Raw genomic sequence first — 24,183 nt, 5'->3', positions numbered from 1 at the left:
CTCTCAGCCACGCACCTGTGCCATCTGCGCTGAGGAAAAGCTGAGATGGTTCCTTTAACTCTCTATTTTTTAATTGTAACTTTTCTAAAACCTTTCTGTCGGGCCGATACAGTAAAAATCGCGGGAGAGCAGGCGAGCGCACGCTCTCCTGTGCGCGCAATACAGTCAAGTAATTTATTTAAATTAGGGTCCATGGCAAAAAGAGGTGCTAGGGACACTAGCACGTCCCTAGCGCCTCTTTTTGGACAGGAGTGGCGGCTGTCAGTGGATTTGACAGCCGACGCTCAATTTTGCCGGCGTCTGTTCTCAAACCTGCTGACAGCCACGGGTTCGGAAACTGGACACCGGCAAAATTGAGCATCCGGTTTTTGACCCGCTGGCCCATTTAAAAAAAAATTTTTTAAACTTTTTTTTTACTTTTGGGGCCTCCGACTTAATATCGTCATGATATTAAGTCGGAGGGTGCACAGAAAAGCAGTTTTTACTGCTTTTCTGTGCACGTCCCCGGCGCCGGCAGAAATTAACGCCTACCTTTGGGTAGGCGCTAATTTCTGAAAGTAAAATGTGCGGCTTGGCTGCACATTTTACTTACTGAATCGCGTGGGAATAACTAATAGGGCCATCAACATGCATTTGCATGTTGCGGGTGCTATTAGTTTCGGGGGGAGTTGGACGCGCGTTTTCGACGCGCTATTACCCCTTACTGAATAAGGGGTAAAGCTGGCACGTCGAAAACACACGTCTAATCGCGGGTTAACAGTGCGCTCCGCCAGAGTGCACTATACCGTATCGTGAAGGACGTGGGAATCAGAGGGCGGGGGCAGTGGGAGGATCTTCACCCTCACGGAGCACTTTATGAAGCCTCTTTGCTGATGTGCTCAGTTTTGTGATCGGGCGGGGTATCTAATGTTTTAAAATAAATGGGGGGGGAGTTGATTTTTCTTTTTACAGATTAAATTGAAAACAAAAATATGGGCTGAGCTGGTGTTCCAGTTTTGCCTGTGCATATATTTATTCTCGAGAGAAAAAAAAAAATGTATGTGGAAACATGACTGGAAGTTAGAAAATAAAAATACTTGAAAAAAGGAAATTTTAGTAAAATAACTGGGACACAAAAAGTACAAAGTATATTTGTAGATAGCCTACGTTCTTCACATTTTAAAAAACAAAACCTATCCAATCAAGAAAATTTGGAAAAATACAGGGAGCTAGATTGTTTTAGGTTTTTGGGAGGGAAAATACAGAAACATTTTGCTTAAAAATAAATGCTGAAACATTTAGGAAAAAAATCCTCTAAAACGAGAAGCCTTATTGGCACCCGACTACAGAGCAGGCAAGCTAAGCACAGCTAAAATGAAGCTGTCTGCACCTCGGCATCAGCAGGAAGTTTTAAATGTACTACACTTAAAGGGCATGAGCAGTGCCTCAGCAGGGGCTGGGGACCTGGGAGGTACCAGTAGCCATCCAGAAGCGGCATTTATAAAGCAGAGGAGGAGAAGCAAGTGGTGGTCTTGGCAGTGTTATCAGTCCTGCTATGCAGCAGGAAGCATCAAGTGAGGGGTTAGAGGCTGGTTTGATGGGGTATTTTAGGGTGAGTGAGTGCTGACTTGGGGTCGATGTCATACTCTGCAGAGCACCTCCCTGCCTTCTTTAGTCCCAAGGGTGCTCCACACCCACTAGGGTCAACTCTGGGAGAGAGTTCATATAAGTTTCCTTAAAATGCAAAAGGGGGTGCAATCACCCAATGTGGGATTTAAGAGTTTGGCACCCATTCCTCAAAAGCTCATGCTTCAGTAAACTGGTTCCTGAATTGGTTGGTCAAGATGCCACCCAACTCCTGTCATTTTTGCTACACCAGACTAACACGGCTATCCTTCTGAGATTTCTCACACATATTGCCAAGAGTATTTTCCCAGATTCTTTTTATGTGGTTTTTGGCCACAGCAATAAGGAAGGAACTTGCTGGTCTGCAGTACAACCTGAAAAAAACTGTTTATCTTTGCATTTACTAGAAGAATTGTAGTCAACATTTTTCCTGCTAAAAAAGGAATTGTTTAACTATTGGGACTTTTTGAGTTTTTTTCAGGTCACTGTTATTTCTAAGAGGAGAAATGTGATTATAAGGATTTTAGGTGTGAAATGCAAAACATTTTACAGGGTCATTTATCAGATCGCATTAGGGCTTTATAGCAGGCGTTAGGGCCTTAACGCCCAGGATAACACCATAACGCATGCGATAAATAATGCATCTTGAGGTGCATATGCACATTTAAAAAATGTAGTCAAAAGGATGGAGTTTGGGCAGAGTTTATAAAAATTAGGGGTGTTTAACCTTGCATGCGATAGCATAACACACGCCTACACCATTTCGGGGAAAGAGAGAGAGAGAGCCTGAGCCTCTGGGGAGGCACACATATTAGTCAACTTTTTATACCACTGTAAGAGGGGCAACCAGTAACTCTGGGTGAGGTTTTTGGTGGTGTCCTAAGTTTTTGTGGGCAGTTTTACATGAACAGTCAGAGGTACAAACAGCACAGTACACATCAGTGAAGATTTGGAGTGATGAAAGGTACACAAAGATGAGATCTGTACAATGTACTCTCGACCTGCTAGCAAGCTAGGTCGAGAGTACATGAGTACAGAGTATATGAACAGTCCCATATTTCATTATCCTCTAGCCTAAAGAGGGTTTTAGAAGAGGCAAAGAGAAGTACTGCTCTCATGGCAACACCTTGTGACTAGTGGAGGCAGCAGCTCTAGCACAAAGCTTCTCAAACCTGTTTTGGAGACTGCCACAGTGAATCAGATGCTCAGGTTATCTAGAATGAATATGCATGAGATATAGTTGCATATATTGGATCTACAATAAATGTAAATATCTTATGCATATTCATTGTGGCTATTCTGAACACCTCACTAACTATGGGGTCACCAAGATAAGTTTCAGAAGCCTTGCAGCAGGAGGAGGAAACTCCAAGCCATAAAGTGATTATTTAAAAAACCCAACAAGGGCTCTTAGTTTCAGCTGAAAAGGCTTCTTCAGGGGTTGTTCCAGCTTAGAAACGACGGCAGAAGAAGACCAAACGGCCCATCCAGTGTGCCCAGCTAGCTTTCACACTTTTTTTTTCTCATACTTATCTGTTACTCTTGGCCCTTATTAGTAACTTTTTGGTTCTAGTTACCTTCCACCCTCACCACTGATGTAGAGAGCAGTGCTGGAGCTGCATCTAAGTGAAGTATCTAGCTTAATTGGTTAGGGGTAGTAACTGCCGCAATAAGCAAGCTACTCCCACACTTATTTGTTTACCCAGACTATGTAATTCAGTCCTTGTTGGTTGTTGCCTGAATATAAATCCTCTTTTCCTCTTTCCCCCTTTCCCCCTTGCCATTGAAGCAGAGAGCTATGCTGGATATGCATTGAAAGTGAAGTATCAGTCTTATTTGGTTTGGGGTAGTAACCGCTGCAACAAGCAAGCTACTCCTCCGCTATTTTGTGAATGCAAATCCTTTTTCGTATTGTGAACTGCTGCTGACAGTATTCCTTTTCTGCACACATGCACCACAAAATCAATAGTTTTTTTAAATGGCCTCTGGTTAAGGTATGGAAGGCTCATTGACAATTACTGTCTTAGCTATAAAGGATGGTGTTAAATTGTGTATACCAGTGAGCCTGAGCTTGATATTGCTGTTATGTTATTTTATACTGTATAGACTGCCTTCCTTGATCAAAAGAATCGAAAGCGGGTTACAACCAATAACAAAATATCATAATGATAAATTAATCATCATAATAATCAAATATAGCATAATCAAATTATTTCAATACAATCAAATATATCAATAATACAATAGATTATTACAATGTTGATAGTCTCAGCTGTATACTCCCTGTGCATAAATGCAGCTATCTTTACCACTTTACTCTTCCCTCTACCATCCGTTCACGCCTCTCCTCTCAATTCCCCACAATTTCACACCTCTTTCCCTTGCACCTATCTTGTTTATATTCTCTTTCCCTACTTCCTGTCTCTAACCACTTTACTCCTTCAGCCTCCAATTGCCTCCTATCCCTTCCCAGCCCTCCATCTCCCCATGCTCAGTCTCTCATCTCCTCTCCCAGTCCTCCCATCACACTTCTTCCCCCCCCCTACCTCCTTCCCCCTGCTGTCATCCTTTTCCCTACTCCCCAATTTCTCCTTTACTTCTCCTCCCTCCTAGCCCTCCATATTTTGGATTCCCCCCACCTCCTCTGTCTAGTCTGAGGTTGGCAAGCTGACTGTTCCTCTGATTCTGACCTGGAAAGTTCCCCAAGGCACCAGAGTAACTTGTGAAAGCACACACACCTGTATCACAGATACACTGAGGAAGAGGAAGCAACCCCATGTTGCTCCAATGGCAGCAATGAAGTTGTATGGTACTTGTATACTAGTGCCATTAGAGAACTTGTCCTATGCCTATACTCTTCCTCCCAGACTTCCATGTTGGTGCATCAGCAGCATGGACCAGGCAAAGCTCCTTTTCCTCACTCTCTGGTGACACAAGCACCTAGGCTGGCATTTTCTCCAATGAACAGAGAAGGCAATGCTTTTAGGGCAGTGTGGTGCAACTGTCCGACATCTGGTGTGAATGGGGCCCCTCATATACAGTGCCCTGTGCAACTGCACCATTTGTTTTATCCTAAAGCCATCCCTGCCCATTCCCCTTGAGGGCTACAATACCCTGCAGATCATCAGCAATTTTCCCACCAGCATGTTACATTTTGCTGCAGATACCACACCAGCAACCTGAGCATCTTCAAGTCCATGGAAATTCTCCTAGCTTTTAGTATAGTTTCTAACCATTTGCACTCTTTCAGGTGTGCTGCAAGTGCTAAAGCAGCAACACTCACAGCCAGTTCAAGAGAGGTTCAGCTATGGCTGTCCTGCTTGTCAGATTTGTTAATTAGGAATGAGGTAACAACTATTTTGCACTAAGCACTTTCAAAACTTTTAGGCCAATACTATAAAGTGCACTCGGCTGAGCGCACTGTTTTACCCACAATTGGACATGTGTTTTTGACGCATGTCCACTACCCCTTATACAGTAAAAGGTTTAGCGTGTAAAAAAACGTGCATCCACCCCCCACCAACACTAACAGACTCATCACAGACAAATGCAAGTTGATGAGGTTATTAGTAATTGGCCCAAGATACTGGAAAAAAAATGTGCAGCCAATCCGCCCAAAAAAGTGTACAGAAAAGAAGAAAATACTGCTTTTCTGTACATCCTCCAACTTAATATCCTAGCAATATTAAGTCGAAGGAACCAAAAAGGTTAAAAAAAAAAAAAAAAAGTGCTGTTCGGTCAAGTTAGGAAAACGGACGCTCAGTTTTACCAACGTCCATTTTCCTAACCCATGGCTGTCAGTGGGTTTGGAAAAACGATGCTCCTAAAATTGAGCGTCAGTTTTCTGAACCCACTGACAGCCACCTTTTGTGGATTTCCGCTGCTAAGGAAGCGCTAGGGAGGTGCTATTTTCCCAGCGCCTCCTTTTTAGCACAATCCCTCATTTAAATACAGGATTGCGTGCCCAGTAGAGAAAGCTGGGGGCGAGTTGGGAGAGTGGGCACTCACACTGAGTGCCTGTTTTCCCACGCTCCTTACAGTATTGGCCTAATTGTTTTTCAGTGGCTGCTTTATGTGTATTTTTAAAGTGGAGACTGAATTTGAGCCTTTAGACTTATAGCTTCTAATCAGCTGGCTGTAACTCCTAAGCCACCAGTAGCTCCTGCTTTGTGTGTATTTTGCCAGTGTGCTAACAACTCATTAGCAGGTAAGTGACAGCAGTGATTCACAACCCAATGAACTGGGCATAAATCAGCTGAGCCTTCTAGATTTTGGTATGTTTCAGGGAAACTAAACTGCAGTCACAGAACGCAGTTTCCCAGCTGTACATAGGTGGAGCCCTGTCTCTAACACGCATTCGGGGAAAGTCCTCTGGTGATGGCTTTCCTACACCAGTTTCTGGCACATTGTCAGTCATTCCTTATTATTCTAGCAGGGTGGGATTTCCTCCCAGTTTAGGTTCCATGCTGAGAAAAAAGGAAGTTATATATTAGAGAGTAACAAGCCTGACAATATTTCCAAATCCATGGTAAAGAGCTGCGTGATGGGACGTGAGAGAGGCTGAATGTGTACACAAGTGTTATTATATCAGCCTCAAAGAAAAGTGTGCTAAACATAGTGCACTTTTTGTGCACAAAAATAACTACCGCTTTAATAAAAAATTTAGCACATAAAATGTGTTGAAATGGTAGTAAAAATGTGAGCTAATTTTAGCACACTTTCCACGAAAATACCGAATGGACTCCATTACCAATGCAGAGAAGGGAGCTAAAACCCCATTATTAAATACTACTTATTTTATTTATTTATTTGTTTTTCTATACCGAGGTTCAATTAGACATATCACACCGGTTTACAGAGTAACAGAGGCTTCAATAAGAAATTAGGCTTCTTATTTTACATTGAAACTTTGTAACATATGTAACAATATAACTTGTGGAGTAAGAGGAGGAAGCAATATGAATTATAAAAGAAATATTTTGAGACATATTACATAGAGATATGGGGTAGAGGAGGAATTCTGTGAGATTTTAATGCCGAATTTTTAATTCAAGGTTATTTCTGTTGGAAGTTAGAAAACACCCATCTACAAACGTGGGCTCCCCAAGGTGGGGGATGGGGGAACATTAGATCCAATACCCCAGTGCCAGGGAGACTCTGGCGTGGGTCCCCTTGAGCAGCTGGACGGAGGGAAAAAACTGGGAGTTGGGAGGCTAAAGAGAGAGAAACAGATTCTGGAAGTTCAACCAAGAACTGAAGGTGCCTATTTTCTTGCATATGTGTGGATCCAGTGGAGAAAAAACACCCTTTTCCCTTGGTTTACATAAATTCTTTGCTGGCTCCCAAGTTTTCGAAGTATTGTTCCCCCTCTCTAGTTGTTTCCTAGCCAATTGGCTAAGATCGAAGTGCAGGATTTGAGCTGTGAGCTAAAGATGTTCCTTTCTTGGCGTTTTGGCTGAGAATGAAAGGACAGGGGGGTCTCCACACTCGGTCCTCCGAGATTACAATCCAGTTAGATTTTCCACACTGAATATGCATGACTCTATTTGCATACGGTAGAAGCATGCAAATAAACCTCATGCATCATTGCTGTAAAAAAAAACCTGACTGGGTTGCAACCCTCGGGGACTGAGTCGGGGAATCCCCTGATCTAGGAGGTTAACACTCTACCACCCTACCCCACTCCAGCTAGGACACGATTAAGTTTTAAACATTCCCTTAAAAAATATAGCTCCTACTCCTTTAACAAAACATCAGCAATGGAAGATAAGTTGAACGCAAGGGGAAAAAGAGAGTCAAGACCAGAAGCCATGTTGCAGTTGTGAAGTAACCGTCAGTCCGTCCCCATAAGCAGAAGGCCTGAGGTATAAGAGCCAGAGAACGGTTTCAGAACAGATGGACCACATTCCCCAAACTCCCTCGCTCTCACTTCCGGAAGGAGAATTAAAGGACTACATTTCCGGAAGCACTGCTCCGCTTTCATTTCCGGGTGAAAAATCGTGTGCGGCATGGCAGCCCTGGAGGAGGAGGAGGGTGAGCCACGCGAGGAGACGCAAGAGGAGAAGAAGACCTTTCAGGAGCTGGTGAGAGAGAAAGCTGTCACCTGGGAGATGCAGCGCGAGGAAAGCCACCCCTCCCCTATAACGCGCCTGTCTGTGACTGTATACACACGTGGCTCACCCGCCCGAGCTTTGACTGCCCTGCGTGTTCTTGTTTCAGAGCTTAGTCGGCCCTCCGCCGGGGAGGGGTGGGAAAGTGCTGCCTGGTCTCTGTGTCCCCAGCTTCTCCCGGCCATGCAGGGGGGTGACACGCTGCATTGTACCTCACCCCCCCCCACGGACAGTTTTAGCTAACGCCAAAACCTGGAAATTGTCCTTTCTGTGTCCCGTAGTTTTATTTTGCTCTGATGATTACTGTTATCTTTTTCTTTCTGGTTTTATTTTAATCGCCTATGTTACTTTAGCAGCACATGCACAAATTGGCATGCCAGTAAAGCTTCATGAATCTGAAGCTGTAAGAGCACTGGAGCTGCAGAGCCCACCTGAACTCACGTTCTCCTCCTCATAGGGTGGGTGCGGAGCTGGTCCCTTCTCCCTGTCCATCTTCCGAGGCGCAGTGTACTCGTTTGCATTCTGTGGAAAATCTGTAGCATTTCTTTTAAAAATAGAATTTCCACTGTTAGGTGAATCAGAATCATTCCTTTTCATTCTCCATTTCATTTTCTCCCTTTTACTTTACTAATGAAACCTTTCTCTCACTTCCTTTATTCTCTCCTTTTTCACTCTTTTCCGGCTGTCAGTACAGCCTGTTTCCTCTTGTAGAGGTTCATTTTCTACCTGCCTCTGCCCCTCACTAGATCCTTTTGCTGTCATCCTTCCTTTCTTCCTGATAGTTCTTCCCTCTCTTTTGTTGCTTCCAAGACTTTAGCTGTTGCTTCCCTTCTCACCTTATTGCCCTTCAGTCCTTTCTTGTCAGCCACCCATGTAGTTGCTGTCTTTATCATTACCTATCCAGCCACTGCCATCTTTCTCTTTCTTACAATGGAGGAGACTGGCAGATCCCAGTAAACAGAGCCCTGCAGAATCCAGAATAACTAAGAGGAGACTGGGTTAAGGTGTATCAGGCCAGAGGTGCATTGAGAGAGGAATGGAGGGAAGCAGTTGAGGGAGGGAGGGCTGAATGTTTCCTGAGATTCTCTGGCAAGGGGAAGTACAGCAATTGTGGCAGCCATAGAATCAAAATAATTCAAAATGTTGATACCTCTCTATTCTAATTTCCTGCTTGTTCCCATGCTATTTCTATGTTGTCTTCTTTTCATTGGCTCTGCATGAGATTTTACTGCCAATCCAAAATTCTTTTATTTACCTTCAAGTGTATTCACAGCTTTACCTTGCCCTACTTGCCCCCCCTTATTTCCTCTACTTCTTATATTCTATACATAAGAACATAAAATATGCCATAGTGGGTCAGACCAAGGGTCCATCAAGCCCAGTATCCTGTTTCCAACAGTGGCCAATCCAAGTCACAAGTACCTATTAATTATCATCATAGCAGTTTATGGATTTATCCTCTAGGAACTTATCCAAACTTTTTTTAAACTCAGTTACACTAACTGCTGTAACCACATCCTCTGGCAATGAATTCCAGAGCTTAACTATGTGCTGAGTGAAAAGAATTTTCTTCAGTTTGTTTTAAATGAGCTACTTGCTAACTTCATGGAGTGCCCCCTGGTCCTTATCTGAGAGTAAATAACTGATCAACATTAACTTGTTCAAGTCCTTTTATGATTTTGTAGATTTCTGTCATATCCCCTCTCAGTCATCTCTTCTCCAAACTGAGCAGTCCTAACTTCTTTAGCCTTTCCTCATAGGGCATGCTCCTTATCATTTTGGTCACCCTTCTCTGCACTTTCTCCAGTGCAGCCATATCCTTTTTGAGATGCAGTGACCAGAATTGTACACAGTATTCAAGGTGCGGTCTCACCATAGAGCAATACAGAAGCATTATGACATCCTCCGTTTTATTTTCCATTCTCTTCTTAATAATTCCTAACGTTTGCTTTTTTTTGATTGCCAAAACACACTGGGCCGACGATTTTAGTGTATTATCCACTATGATACCTAGATCTCTTTCCTGGCTGGTAACTCCTAAGATAGAACCTAACATTGTGTAACTACAGCAAGGGTTATTTTTCCCTATATGCATCACTTTGCGCTTGTCCACGTTAAGTTTCATCTGCTATTTGGAAGCCCAGCCTTCCAATCTTGCAAGATCCTCCAGCAATTCATCACAATCTGCTTGAGATTTAACTACTCTGCATAATTTTGTGTCATCCGCAAATATGATCACCTCACTTGTTGTACCCCTTTCTAGCTCATTTATAAATATATTAAAAAGCACCTGTCCAAGTACAGATCCCTGAGGCACTCCACTGTTTACCTTTTTCCAATGTGAAAACTGACCATTTAATCCTACTCTCTGTTTCCTGTCTTTTAACCAACTTGCAGTCCACAAAAGGACATCACATTCTACCCCATGACCTTTTAGTTTTCTTAGAAGCTTCTCATGCGGGACTTTGTCGAACACCTTCTGAAAATCCAAATATACCACATCTACTGGTTTGCATTTGTCCACATGTTTATTCACCACTTCAAAAAAAAATGCAGGAGACTTGTTAGGCAAGACTTCCCTTGGGTAAATCCATGCTGGCTGTATCCCATCAAACCATGTCTATCTAAATGTTTTGTGATTTTATTCTTTATAACAGCTCTCGGAAAATGTGCCATATGTGAATACATCCTGTCCAATGTGACACTTGCTAAATGATGCTGACACTGTGAGCTATTCAGAATTCACAGTCTAGTTGCATGGACCTCAAACAGCTAGGCCATTGATGGCTGGATCTGCACCTTAATATTTATCCTGCAAACCTTTCCAAGGGAAATGTTGCATGAGTGCTGGCACTTCAGCAGAAACTGTTGCTTACCCCAGTTCTATATTCTTTAAGTTGGGGATTCCCAAACCTGACCTGGTGAAGACCACAGCCAGTCTGAGTTTTCAGGATATCCAAAATGAATATGCATACTCTGTTTGTATATACTGGCTTTCCAATATTTATTTAAAAATTCTTATATGTAAATTTACCTCATGCATATTCATTCTGGATATCCTGAAAACCTGACTGAGTATGGGGTCAACAGGACAGGTCTGAGAAAGCCCTGCAGTAGGAGGAGGAACTTGGTAAAATACTCTTGGTAATGTATGATTGTCTCTGCTAAAAGCTAGAAAGAAAGGAGTAAGAAAAGCTGGCACAGGAGAATAGACAGGAAAATTGAGGCAAGCCTTGGACTTGCCAGAAAGGTTTGAGAAACCCTAGCTTTAAGTTGGACCCTCTTAGGTCCTACTTGAAGTAAATAAGCTTCTTTTAAAATAGATTTTGGACCTTCTCTTTACTTACTCCTGGGATAACTTTCCTTCTGATATCCAAGATTCCTCTTCCTTCCTCTATTAAATCTGAACTAAAAGCTTAATTTGTTTGTCTTGTCTTTCCCTAAACTGACATAATTGCTGATGTCTCCTTGCCATTTTTCACTCTTGCATCACTGCTTGTCGTAAGGCATCCAAGATAAGCATGTTGTATCAATGTAAAAAAATAAATGCATAAATTGGAAAGTAGAGGGCTCTGGTATATTCAGTGTCTGTAATGCAAAAGAGAAGAAATCATTGGGGCCGCTCAGGCCCAAGAAAAGACAAAGCTGAAGTTGGTTCTGTATTATTTTTCAGACACTGTACCCTTTTAAAATAATTTTCAGGTCTTCCCCCAAAATATACCCATTTGTAGTTGACGGACTGTTCTTACCTGAAAAGATGAGTTTTGAATGCGAGTGTGATCATTTCTTATTTAAAATTGTCTGACCATTGCAAAAGATGTGTATTGGGGTGACCTGAGACCGGTTTTCTCAATATTTTCCACTGTGGTCAATGGTAGTTCTTCACTGTCGAAGATGATTGTCTTTCATTATTGTTCTGTCTGTAGGTCTGAAAATAGCTGATGAAGCTGATCTGAGATTGGCAGATTCTTTTGCAGATTGGGACATGTTTTCCCAACAGGATGAAGGATTCTGGAATATTGATTTGGTCAAGTGATGTCTCACATAGGGAGCTATTGCATCCTTGTGTTCAACACAGAATGAGGCTCAGTAGAAGCTTTCACATGCTGGGCAATATGAAGCTCCTCGTCTGCCCCAGCACTCCAGTTTTAGATATAAACCCAGAGAAGATAACTTGCAAACAAATGCACGTGGCAGCATATACACACATACATGGACGCAAGTAGATATATGTTAGTATTTTATAGCCCATGCATATGATAATGCATGTTTTATAAAATACGTCTATATGCGTGTCTAGGCTTATGCACAAATATATATAAAGCGTTACCACACATACTTTTCCTATCTGTTTTTTAAAAATATACATGTATATTTTATGAGCAAAAATAAAATAGGACTTTCAGTGATTTGGATATATATTTAAAACACGCTTGTCAAGTAAATTACCAGTTAAGCCACCGGTTTGTCAGTCCGTCTCCAGGTCATCGAGGCCTCTCACCCAGTTAGTGCTTCACAATAAACACGTTAAATAACATTTACACCAAATAATTAGCAGGTATAAATTTATGTGAGTAAGTTGGAAAATCTATATGCTTGTCTTTTAAAATAGCAACTTACGTGCAGAAATGTTGGCAACATCCCTAGACCACCCCCTTTTTTTATGCACATATATGTACATGCGAGAATGAAAATATGCACGTTTTTGACTTTTATAAAATACGGAATACGCAAGTAGAGGCTACTTATATGCATAACGCTTTGAAAAATTACCCCAAAGATACTGATTTCCCCCCCCTTCCATTTGAGAAACCAAAATGGCTATTATATTTCTGATTCTTCTAAAATTTCATCTTTGTCCACATCAGTTCATGTAGAAATCGGAGAACTAGTTTACCTCCTCATCCTTGCCACAAACAGACCAAATGTTCTCGTCACAGCTTCTGTCTTACAAGTTAACCATGCAGGTCTCTGAACCACATGGAGGAGGTGAGAACTAGAGGATGGCCAGGGTGCATGATGAGAGATATTGTCAGTAGAAGTAAGAAGGTGATAATGCCTTTGCACAAATCATTGGTGAAAAGTCTTGTGGAGGCTATACTTCAAAAAAGATGGAGATGGTGCAAAGGACTAATAAGTAAGATATAAGGACCTAGTAGTTATGCTTTTTAGAGGAGAGGAAAAAGAAGCAAACTTTTTTTTTTTTAAATGGAAAGGAAGTTCTAAAACAAGCAATCCCTGGGGCTCCAAAGGGGGTGGAATCAAGAGTGACATCAGAAAATATTTATTCTCAGAAAGGTGGGCAGATGCATGGTGGAGGAAAAAACATTTAAGAGTTCCAGGATGCCAGGGATAAGCACAGAGGATCCTTAATTGTGAAGGGAAAATCTGAGGTTATATGGGGTCTATCACTAGCAACAGGAAGGCAATTGGAGGCTACATGGATCTTACAGTCCTCATTTGCCGTCATTAGCTTGAAAACTACCAGTGTTTGACGGTTACCACTGTTCCTAATCTTATCTCCTTCTGCTATTGAGCCCTCTCCCACTTCTTTACCTCCTACCACTATCACCACTAATAAACACAAGATTGTCATGTTTGCAACTGTAGAGACATTTGAAATGCGTAGGGAGAAGATACATCAGGACACTGTTAGAAGGGGCAGGAGTCCACCATTGCTGTTTTAATTTTTCTCTTCTCTTATCAGGGTGTGACAGAAGTACTTTGCGAAGCCTGTGAACAGCTGGGATGGAAGCAGCCAACAAAAATCCAGCTGGAGGCCATACCTCTGGCCCTGCAAGGTAAGCAATGGGGCAGAAATCCAGTGACCTCCAAACATGATTTGGCCACCAGCTGTCATCTATAGATGGCCATGTGACTAGCAAGCTTCAGAAGTTACTATGACTGAAATCTGGCACCAACTGCAAAAGAAAATTTAACCTGAAAAATAAACAAAAAAATAAATGTGTCTGCAGTGTTTTGGTTTTTTTTTTAATGTAAATCTACATTGTGAATATAATGAATCTCATAGATTTGCAGACTTAGTTATAGACTGTGAAAAGCTCTGTCACAAAGGACAGGCAGCCTGAGGTTTAGACTCCTTATGATATAAAGATTTTCCCTGAGATGACTTTTCACCTGAGCTTCCCTTCCCCACCCCATCCCATAGGTCGAGACATCATTGGGCTAGCAGAGACAGGGTCTGGGAAGACGGGCGCCTTTGCACTGCCCATCTTGCAGTCGCTGCTGGAGACTCCACAACGCCTCTTTGCCCTGGTGCTAACCCCAACCCGTGAGCTTGCCTTCCAGATCTCTGAACAGTTTGAGGCTCTCGGTTCCTCCATCGGCGTGAAGAGTGGTGAGTGTATAAAGGGAGTGCAAGACCAGGCAGGGTGTTTGGGGTGGGGGGGGGGGAGGGTGGTGAAGGGAGACCTAGAGCAGAAAGCAATCAAAAACAGTCATAAAAAGCTTCAGGTGAGCATATCAGGAAAGGGGAGGGGAAAGAAGGCAGGGCTACCATATAGGGGGGCTGTGCTAGAACAAGAAAGAGAAGAGGATAATGGAGAGAGGAGGAGGAAAGAATTTTTGTGGCAGCCTGTTCACATAGTACAGCCTTCATTTTTAACAGGTATATGCCAAGAGACCAGAAGTGATATCCATTGGGCAGTGTTTGTTGGCAGAAGGGGAACACTTGTCCTTCAGTGACTTTAACCATCCTTTTGGTTTCTCTTTTGCAGCTGTAATTGTGGGTGGGATTGACATGATGTCTCAGTCGCTGGCCCTTGCCAAGAAACCTCATGTTGTGATTGGTAAGAGATGTTTTACATTCTCCCCCTAAGCTTGAGATGCTCCTGTCTGAGAGTAATGTTGTGACAATTGTCCTCCTGCCACCAGTTGTCCCCTCTGCAAGTGGGTGGGAGAGGTGGGGACGTGTCTGTTATGGGCGTATGAGACTGCCTGTCCTCCAGGCCACCCATACTGCTGGATGCCTGCTGACATAGATCCTCCTCTTGCCATATCTCTGCTTTTCTGTTGTCAGCGACTCCTGGCCGCCTGATTGATCATTTGGAGAACACAAAGGGCTTTAACCTGCGGGCCCTGAAGTATCTGGTGATGGATGAGGCTGACCGCATCCTCAATATGGACTTTGAGACTGAGGTGAGATGTGTGCTTTTCTTGTATGTGTGCTGCAAAATATTGTTTAAGGCATGTTTAGAGCAGTGCCTCTCTGAGAAGGTTAGCAGTTCGAAGGTGGGTGTGTTAGAGAGAGAGAGAGAGAGAGAGAGAGTGTGTGTGTGTGTTTTACACTGTCTGTTTTTAATAATTCTTTGCTTTGTGCTGCATACCCTTCCTGCTCCAATATTGAGTCTCCCTATACTTTACTTCAGTCATTCCTCTTCATCGGTCAGACCAGTCCAAACAAACAGGTTATGCACCCCAACCACCAGATGGAGACAGAGATTAATAAGCTCCCTGATGTTACCCCTATATGCATCCATGCTGACCTTAGCCTGCCGGAATTCTTTGTTTCTAGCAGATGGTATAAGTGTGTATCCTGTGTTGTAGTCTTAGGCCTGGTTAGGCTGAATAGGAAATTCTCTTGGGGGCAGCTCCTAAGGTGAAAGACCAACTGTCCCTCCCTTGGCTGAGCCAGTACCTTAGGACAGTATTAGTAAAAAAATAAATAAATAAGAGGCAGCTTCTGAGGTGAAAGCTGAGCCCTTCCTCCCTCTGATGAGCAGGACCTGAGACAGGGGGCTTCCAGACTTCTGGTTGGGAGTCTCTTCTGTGTCTGTCGCTTCTTCCCAGTCCCACCCTGCCTCTGCCCCCCACCATTGCCTGGTTATTCTTCCTGCTGTCCTTCTGACTTGAACTTTAATTGGCATAAAGTTTAAAAAAGAAAAAGTAAAACAGTAACTCAAATGTGTTCAGTTAAGCCACAGGACAGCAGCAGCCGGGAGCCTCAGTATCGGGGCCTTGCCGGCTGTGCAAGGTGATTCAGGGTGAGTAATTATAATTTTTTCTTATCCCGACTGTGGCGGTGCCGTTCAGAAGGCAGAGCAGGAAAGAGCCATAATGGCAACATCAGCAGAATGCAGGAAGAAGGCCATGCTCTGCTCAGGCTCTGGGATCAGGAAGCTTCAATAGTGATGAGCGTCTCACCTATGTCGTGCTTGTTTGAGTGAGACAAGAGAGTTGCAGGGCGGTGAATTAGCATCCCTCCCCGGAGTGGGTTCCGTGTTAGCGCAGCAAGCCAGGCAGCCTCTTTCTGTCAGGGCTGGTTTTTCAGATCCTGGATTGGTGGCCATTTTAGGATAGCATGGGATTAAAGGCAAGCTAGGCCTCCCTCCTCTCAGTCCCAAGGGGCAAGCATCAGAGGGATCAGCATTTGATTCACATTCAGATGCAGCTTTTAAAGGAACAGCTTCTTCTCCTGCAGTGGAAACTTCCTCTCTGTTTTGGATAGCTGTTCCATGAGAATTTTTTAGATGTTTGCAGCAGGCATTTTCTATGGCACGAGATCCACTTCTAGCACAGGGGCTAGAAGACCCAGGATCTGCTCAGGGTCTTCCAGCCCCTTTTGAAGTGGGAGATTTGAACAGAAAATGGTCCAGAGGAGAGGCAGACTGAGTTTTGACAAAAGTGAGATGGCTCTGTAAGAACTGCATAAAATGTTATCTTTAGCTGGTTTGACAATAGCTGTTACTCCAGCCTAAATCATAGAAAAGGAAGAACTCTGTGAAACAAAAAAATTAAAAACCTTAACCAAAGGCTGCACAATGATGTCACTAAATTTTTTTATAAAATTTTGATGTAAACTCATCCAGGCCAAGAGAATTATTCAATTTTAATGAACATATTGCTTATAGGACATCCTCATAATTTCTTTCTCGAGTCTGATTTGTGTTTCATGAGAGAGAACAGGAAGAGAGATTTTATCCAAATATCTATCAATCTCTTTATCTGTAATAGTTACATCTTTACAATATGTCTTGATAGAACTGAACCAAACACTTTTTTAAATAATTTTTTCTTTATTAAATTTTCCCATTATTAACATTATAGAAATAAAAAGGCAAATGAAATGCAGATTTACAAATCAAAACATACAATACAACAGGAAAAAGGGCAGCTCTCTGCATACAAAATCCATAATCATGGGGGGGAGAGGAAAATACATGCACACTTACACATACTATAGAACTATGAAAATATGTACCTGACAGAGGTGTATCTACATATTCCCATTTGATAGGACCATCAGAAGTTTCTTCGGTTCATAATGTTGGGCCAGCACTTCCAGTTCAAGCTCTTCTGTTCGGCTTGGCCTCAGCACCACATACCTTCTCGAAGGTGATGATGGTAGTGGCAGCAGCCTTTCGACGAGAAGGGGTGTTGGTTCATCTGTATCTGTACAATTGGCTCATTTTTGTGTAGACTGAGGAGGAATGCATGAGGTTTCTTCAGTGAGTTATGAGCACCTTGCGGTTGCTGGGTTGTGTGATAAAGGTGGCGAAGAGTCACCAGGTGCCTTCCCAGTCATTGGAATTTCTGGGGGGAGCTCTCTTCGGTACCCAGAAGGGCAGGTTATGTCTCACCCCGGTCAGGGTATCAGTCCCAATGGTTTGGGATGATTTACACATTCTGGGATCTATGGCTTCCGTGGATTTGATTCCGTGGACCTTCTCGCACATAAGACCATTGTAGAATGCGCTCCTGTCCCAGGAGAATCCCCTGTCCGTCCAAGGAGTATCTTCTGCCTTTGCCTCTTCTGCGAGATTCCAGGTCCACTCTATCATGGTGGCTGTTGTGTTGCAACCTGATAAGGGGAATGGATCTGTAGACCTGGATTGGGTGGTGGTGACCACAGATGTCAGTCTCGAAGGTTGGGTAGTGGTATACCTGGGACGATCTGCCCAAGGGCTTTGGTCATTGGAGCAGAGGTCCTGGTCCATCAATCACCTCAACACAAGGGTCGGTTTGGGTACTGGAGGCCTTCCTTCCCTAGATCAGAGGTTGGATGATTTGGGTCTTCTCGAACAGTGTATCAATGGTGCCATACATTTTTCGACAGGTGGGACGAAGAGTCAAGTGGAGGCTCTGGAAGCTCGAAAGTTATTTGTTTTAAACTGAGTTTCTATCTAGAGGGAATAGCGCATTCTCATGTCTCAGGTGCGGACAGTGTGCAGGCGGATTTCCTCAGCAGGCAGTGGTTGAATCTAGGGGAATGGGAGTTGTCCCCGGAGGCATGGAATCACATTTGTGCTAGAGGGGATGTTCCCCAGTTGGTTCTATTGGCAATGATGCCAATGTCAAGGCAGCAAGTTTTTTCAGTTGCAGACAAGAGGTAGGCGCAGTGGGGGCTAGATGCTCTGGTGTGCCCTTGGCTGGCAGGGATATTTCTGTATGTGTTTCCTCCGTGGCTGCTCGTCAGGTGAGTTCTGTGGCCCGTAGAGTCGCTTCCAGGGTGCTGGTGATGCTAGAGTGACCACTGCACCTGTGATTCGCGGATCGGGTACATTTAACAGTGGATGGGCCCCTCAGGTTGGCCCATCTGCCATGCCAGATTCGGCAAGTTTCCATATTTTCTGATCAGTAGGATCACTTCTGTCTCGCACCTTGGCCTTTGAAAGGCTGCGTTTTTGTCTGGAAGGATATTTGGAATAGGTCATTTCTACGCTGCTCCAGGTTCAGAAACTTGTCGTGGTGCCGCCTTCAGAGACTGGATCCTCTGTCCGTGGACTTTCCTCAGATCCTGTCTTTTTTTTTTTTTTTTTTTTTAGAAGGGATTGTCTAAGGGTCTAGCCTATAGTTCCCTCCACGTACAGGTATCCGCTCTGGGTTCCCTTAGGGGTAAATTGTGGGGGGAGGTCTTTGGCCTCCCAACCTGATGTGTTTTGATTCCTGAAGGGGTTCAAGCATTTGTGGCTTCCATTGCGGAAGGTGTGTCCGGATTGGAACCCCTATTTAGTTCTGCCCTTTGAGCCTTTGAGAAGGACGCCATTGAAGGACCTGATGTTGAAGGCAGTGTTTCTGGTGGCCGTATGTTCTGCCAGGCAGATTTTGGAACTGCAGGCAGGGTCGTGCAGGGACCTTTTCTTGCAAATTTATGATGACGGGGTTACGTTGCGGATGGTTCCCTCGTTTTTTTTGCCGAAGGTAGTGTCCTCTTTTTTTCATGTTATTCAGATGTTGGATCTTCCGGCGTATCCAGAGTAGTCTAAGGATTCTTCCCAGGAGAGTGTTGCATTTTTTGGTTGTCCGGACTCTATTGCAGTGTTTGGAGGTCTTTGAGGCGGTCACCTTTTTTGTGGTGTTCGATGGCTTGTAGAAAGGAGACTAGGCCTCAAAGGCCATGATTTCTCGTTGGCTGAAGAAGGCCATTTGCTCTGCTTATATTTGTAAGGAGTGTAAGGTTCCAGGCGGAATGAAAGCACATTCTATTAGTGTGCAAGCAGCCTCTTGGGCAGAGTGTCATTTGTTATCTCCTCTGGAGATTTGTAGACTGGCGGTGTGGTTCTTGCATCATACTTTCACCAGGCATTTTCGTTTAGACGTGAGGGCACAGGAGGATGCGTCATTTGGTGAGAAGATATTGTGTGCGTGTCTTTCAGGTTCCCACCCAATGTAGGGGTGCTTTGGTACATCCCACTTGTCTGGACTGATCTGGGATATGAACAGGAAAGGAAAATCGGTTCTTTCCTGCTAATTTTCATTCCTGAAGTACCACGGATCAGTCCAGAGACACACCTCCATATTTCGAAAGACTTCCTTGCTTCTGGATGTTGCTGAGCTGAGGTTTGATATAGACAGAGTAATGAGCCGTGTACTTAGTTGGATATATGTTTTTCTGTTAACTCAAGAGGGCCTAGTTCCAGGGGCTCCAGCTTTAAGTCTCTGTTCGCCCTTAGTGTGGATGAAGGTTTGTTAACGCAGTCATCTTGGCTTGGTTACAAGTCAATACTGGGGGGCTGCAAATGGCACTCTCAGTTACGTAGCAGTGCCTCAGTTTTGTTCTCTGCTTTCATCTGCTGGTAGGGATGCATACACCTACTTGTCTGGACTGATCTGTTGTACTTCAGGAATGAAAATTAGCAGGTAAGAACCAATTTTCCTATTTATGTCATTGCATCTGAAATGAAATTGGGTAGACGAGAGGAACCTAATGGTCCATATTTACTGTCTTATTCTGTGTTTCTGTAAGAAACTCAAATTGTTACAGTTTTCTTGACAATCTTATTTTTGAAGGGGTTGTTTCTTGTTTTTTCTTTACATAGGTAGTTAGTGTGGAATATAATCCAATACATATTCTGTTTCCCTCATCATACAAGAAGCTTCATAGCCGTTAAGGCCAAAAGTTGTGAGGAAGCAGAGCAAAGTAGTTTCAGTCCTAAAGCAGACATAGTCTGGAGAGATGCTACATAAATTCAACCCACTTTCATGAAAAGTTTCCATAGTTGCTCACTGGCCCTCAGACTGTGTGTCGTGTAACTTTCATGAGTGATATGCAGACTTCAGTTTCTTATTGCAAATCCAGCAGTGCACTGACCCTCTGTCTATGGGACAGGAAAGCTCAATTCAGCCAGCTTGAATCTTTGCTGTTCCCTGCCAGTTGCTTCCTCACACTTAGCCTGTGTGACGATCTCATACTAAGGTTCGGGTTTTTTTCTTGTCCTGGTATCAGCATGTTTCATCTTTCGTTTTGCAGGTGGACAAAATCTTGAAGGTAATTCCCAGAGACCGAAAGACCTTCCTCTTCTCAGCCACCATGACCAAGAAAGTGAGTACAGTGGCCCTAGCAGAGCCTGCAGGCTCACTGATTACAGAGCAATGTCCTGGGCTGAGAGCACAGCCTATGTACATCTCTTGCATAGATGCACGATAATCCCAAATATATCAGGGGCGATTTGACTTTCCTGGTGGTGGATCTATTTGTGCAGGAGATGTGGTCCTATGACTTTAGTCATTCTCAGTGATATTGGCCAAGCTGCTGTGCTTCACTACAAGATGAGCTGAAAGCCGAGCCTGCAGTGCCAGCATTTGAGACCATTTCAAAATTTCAGTTTTGATCTCTGGCTTTTTTTTTTTTTTGTTGTGTTTATTGTTCAGTATTGTCTAGAAGCTTTCATTTGACTGGTTTACATAGGCAAAAGCTGCTTGCTGTTTTATTTTCTCATTATGAGATAATCCAGTATTTCCTAGCGTGTAGCCAGATGGACTCAGGACCAATGGGACCATGTGTTCCCCTGCTAGCAGATGGAGACAGTCGGGTTTCAAAGCTGACGTCACCCTAGATATACCCCTGCAGTGACCTCAGCCATTCAGTATTTCTCCGTCTCCTAGCAGATGTGGACCCTATCCCCACACTAGCAGCAGTGTCTAACGGGATTACAGCACTAATCTAAAGGAGAAATTTTACCTTCAAATTGAAAAGAAGATCGAGCCCCGCTCTCCTGCGGTGATACCTAAGGGTCCCTACCCCAGTTGAGAATTCCTGAGGCGATTTCTGAGATCCCTCAGAGGTGTGCCTTGGTCCGGTAGCCGCCTCCCAGCGTGGACTTTGCTGCTGAAGCAGCTGAAAGGCAGCGGGTGCAGAAGCCGGGCACGGTGGTGAAGACCTAAGCCCTCTCCCTCCGCAGCCGGAGGCTGTCTCTGAACTCAGCTGGTAAGCACTGAGACCAGGTAAATAGAGAAGAACTCCCACGAACCAGAAACATGGAAGGGCTTTGGTAAGTGTTTTCTCCAGTCTCCTTGCTCGGAGCGCCGTACCGATATCATTTCCGATCTCATGTGGGCGAGGGAAGGGGGTTTCTGAAGGGGTTGAGCGGTCCCCCTGGTGGGCTAGGCCCCGCTTCAGGCTCGGTGACAATCCAGGGTGCCGCCATCTTGCGCGCGGCTAAACGCACAAGCTACAGAGGTTATGGCCCCAGCAGCAAAGAAGGTCAAGACAACACTCTCTGTGCGCGGCCTGCCATATTAGGGCCGCAGAGTCTGACCTGGAATCCTGCCTATGTCAGCACTGTGAGGAGGCCCAGGGAGGACTGGATTCTCAAAACTTCTCCAAGCTCGGCCCATCCCAGTCAGAGGACGGTCAGCCACAACCTTATCTGGCAGCACCCCGGACCTGAGCAATTCTGTGGTGGCGTCCTCCCTGGGAGAGGGCATTTCAGTGGCCCCTACCCCGGTTCATCCTGGGACAAATATGGATCTGGCGGCCTTCTGCTGGTTGGAATTTTTTTCAGGGCCTCCAAGCCTTTGTCCAGGTGCAGTCAGACCCTGCCCCTGAACTTGCCCAGGCTGAACCCGAGCTGGGAAGGCCTCACCCTCCCAGTCCTTTCAGCATACCTCAAGACATGCGTCGCCTCACCAAGAGTATCCCTGACAGGGACCCAGACACCACAGACGATGATAGGGACTCGAAGGTTGGGGAAATCCCTCCAGGCCTGGAGCCATACCGGACCATGCTTCAATTTTTCCACAGAGATGAATTATCGGCACCAGTCTCCCAGACCCTGAAGATTCTGGGAGTTAAGGGCATGGGACCCTATGTTGGAGCCAAAGAGGACCCCCATCCTGGTGTCTCTATGGAAAGCCTCTTGCTATTTCCTGATGCTGGAAGCCATCCAGGAGTTGATTGACCTGGAATGGGATGCCCTGAAGGCAAGTTTAAAAGAGGTTGGTCCTTGGAGGCCTTGTATCCTCTGGACCCAGTGGTTAAGGAATGTCTGCGTTTTCCAAAAGTGGACACCCTAGTCTGTGCCATCTTGAAGCAAATATCTATCCCTGTTGAGGGAGGGGCTGCTTTGAAGGATGCTCACGATAGGCGGTTAGAATCCATCCTTAAGCAAGTCTTCAACGCGACAGCGGTGAGACTGCAGATTGCTTCCTGCTGTACCCTGGTGGCTTGCTCGTGTCTGCTCCTTGAGAGAGAAGCAGATAGCTCTGGAGTGCATACTGGAGAGGTGATCGAACCCCAATCGCAGCCTTCCTGGCGGACGCAAGCTTGGATCTAGTGTGTACCTCTGCCAGAGTAGCAGCCTCAGTGGTGGTGGCCAGAAGACAGCTATGGTTGCGAAACTGGTCAGCGGATGCAACTTCTAAGGCGAACTTCACAAAGATGCCCTTCCCTGTACGTACCAGGATCAGTCCAGACTCCTGGGTTTTGCCCCCCCTCTAGCAGATGGAGACAGAAGTTTATAAACAAAAACTCCGCCTACATATAGGCTGGTGCCACCTACAGTCTGGCAGTATTCTTCTGTCTCCTAGCAGGTGGAGAGGGTGCAAAACCTACAGTCTGTGTTAGGCCTACGTTGGTTAGGTGGTTTTTGTAAAAAAAAAAAAAAAAAAGGTAGGAAAGTTTGTTGGTTTTTTTCTAGTGGGAAGGGACCGCAGAGGCTTGCCTGCTGGTCCCAATCCCCGCCTCCCAGGGGAAGTTAGGGTCCTGAGGGGACTGTTCCCCCTGGTAGAGGCAGCCGAGGAGTGGGAGAGCCCCACGTACCGGCTCCACAGAGCTGGGGGTGATACCGGGGGTCCCGGCTCACTCCCCCCAGCCGGCTCCGGATCCGAGGTAAGCAGTTTAAAAAAAAAAAAAAAAAAAAAAAAATTTGTTTTCATTTATTTTGTGTGCTGTGTGTGGTGTGTGTGCTTGTGCTTGCTAGGCTGTGCTTGCTCGCGGTGACTGGGGCCCGCCGATCCGGGGAGAAACTTTGATTTTTTTTTTCCTCTCTCTGCCTCCGTTCGCCGCGGCAGTGTGAAGGATGCCTCGGCAGGCATCGTGCAGGGCCTGCGGGTCCGCGGCGGGATGGCTGTCGCGCGACAGCCTCTGTTCTGTGTGCGTGGGCGGCGGAGAAGGGGGGTCGGCGATGGCCTCGGCGGAGTAGGCAAGACCGCGAGGTGTCAGCGTTTACGGAGCGGTCTGCGGCTAGTTCGTCGGGGTCGGCGGCCATTTTAACAGCGGTTTCGGCGGGAACGGCAGCCATTTTGTCGGCGCAGGCGGCACAAATTAGCGCGGGCCGGCAGACCACCGCACAGGTGCGTGACCCGCCACGTTTGTCCCCCCAGAGGGTGTCTGGAAGTGAGGAAGGGCCGTTAGGGTCCAGGTCTCCTGGGGATGATTCCCCCGAGGAGGGGGGAGAGGAGGAGGGGTCATCGGACTCCTCATTTAACTCGCGGTTCGTGTTGCTCATGCATAAAGCTTTTAAAGCACGCCGCCTGGCTCGGAAGAGAGTTCCGGGGATCCCCGCTTCTGGGAGCGGAGCGCCAGCGGCCAAGGCCCCAAAATCCGACACGGGGGGAGGGGGGCTGTCTGGGCCCAGGCCCAAGCCAAGGCCTCTTCGTTCCAGGGGGGCGGAGGGGCCTTCGCTCTCCTCGTCGGAGGCGCTGGCGGATCCGGAGGAGGATCTGGACTGCCCATCCCAGCCCCTGAGGGGGGTTGAGGGGGAGGAAGAGCCGGAGCCTAAGGATGCAG

General features: G+C 45.3%; 1 protein-coding gene across 1 annotated transcript in view; it reads left to right on the top strand.

The window, feature by feature from the left end:
• The first annotated feature begins 7,510 nt into the window (after positions 1 to 7,510).
• Positions 7,511 to 24,183, top strand: part of DDX47 (DEAD-box helicase 47) — a 58,167-nt gene continuing 41,494 nt past the window's right edge. The window contains exons 1-6 of the mRNA XM_029590468.1: positions 7,511 to 7,688; positions 13,423 to 13,516; positions 13,885 to 14,073; positions 14,453 to 14,524; positions 14,755 to 14,873; positions 20,425 to 20,496. Coding sequence (XP_029446328.1) covers positions 7,614 to 7,688; positions 13,423 to 13,516; positions 13,885 to 14,073; positions 14,453 to 14,524; positions 14,755 to 14,873; positions 20,425 to 20,496 — 621 coding nt within the window. The 5' untranslated portion in view covers positions 7,511 to 7,613. The remainder of the gene's footprint in view (positions 7,689 to 13,422; positions 13,517 to 13,884; positions 14,074 to 14,452; positions 14,525 to 14,754; positions 14,874 to 20,424; positions 20,497 to 24,183) is intronic.

Source organism: Rhinatrema bivittatum, chromosome 2 (genome assembly GCF_901001135.1).
Source record: "Rhinatrema bivittatum chromosome 2, aRhiBiv1.1, whole genome shotgun sequence".
NCBI lineage: Eukaryota > Metazoa > Chordata > Amphibia > Gymnophiona > Rhinatrematidae > Rhinatrema > Rhinatrema bivittatum.
This window is presented reverse-complemented; position numbering and strand designations above follow the sequence as displayed.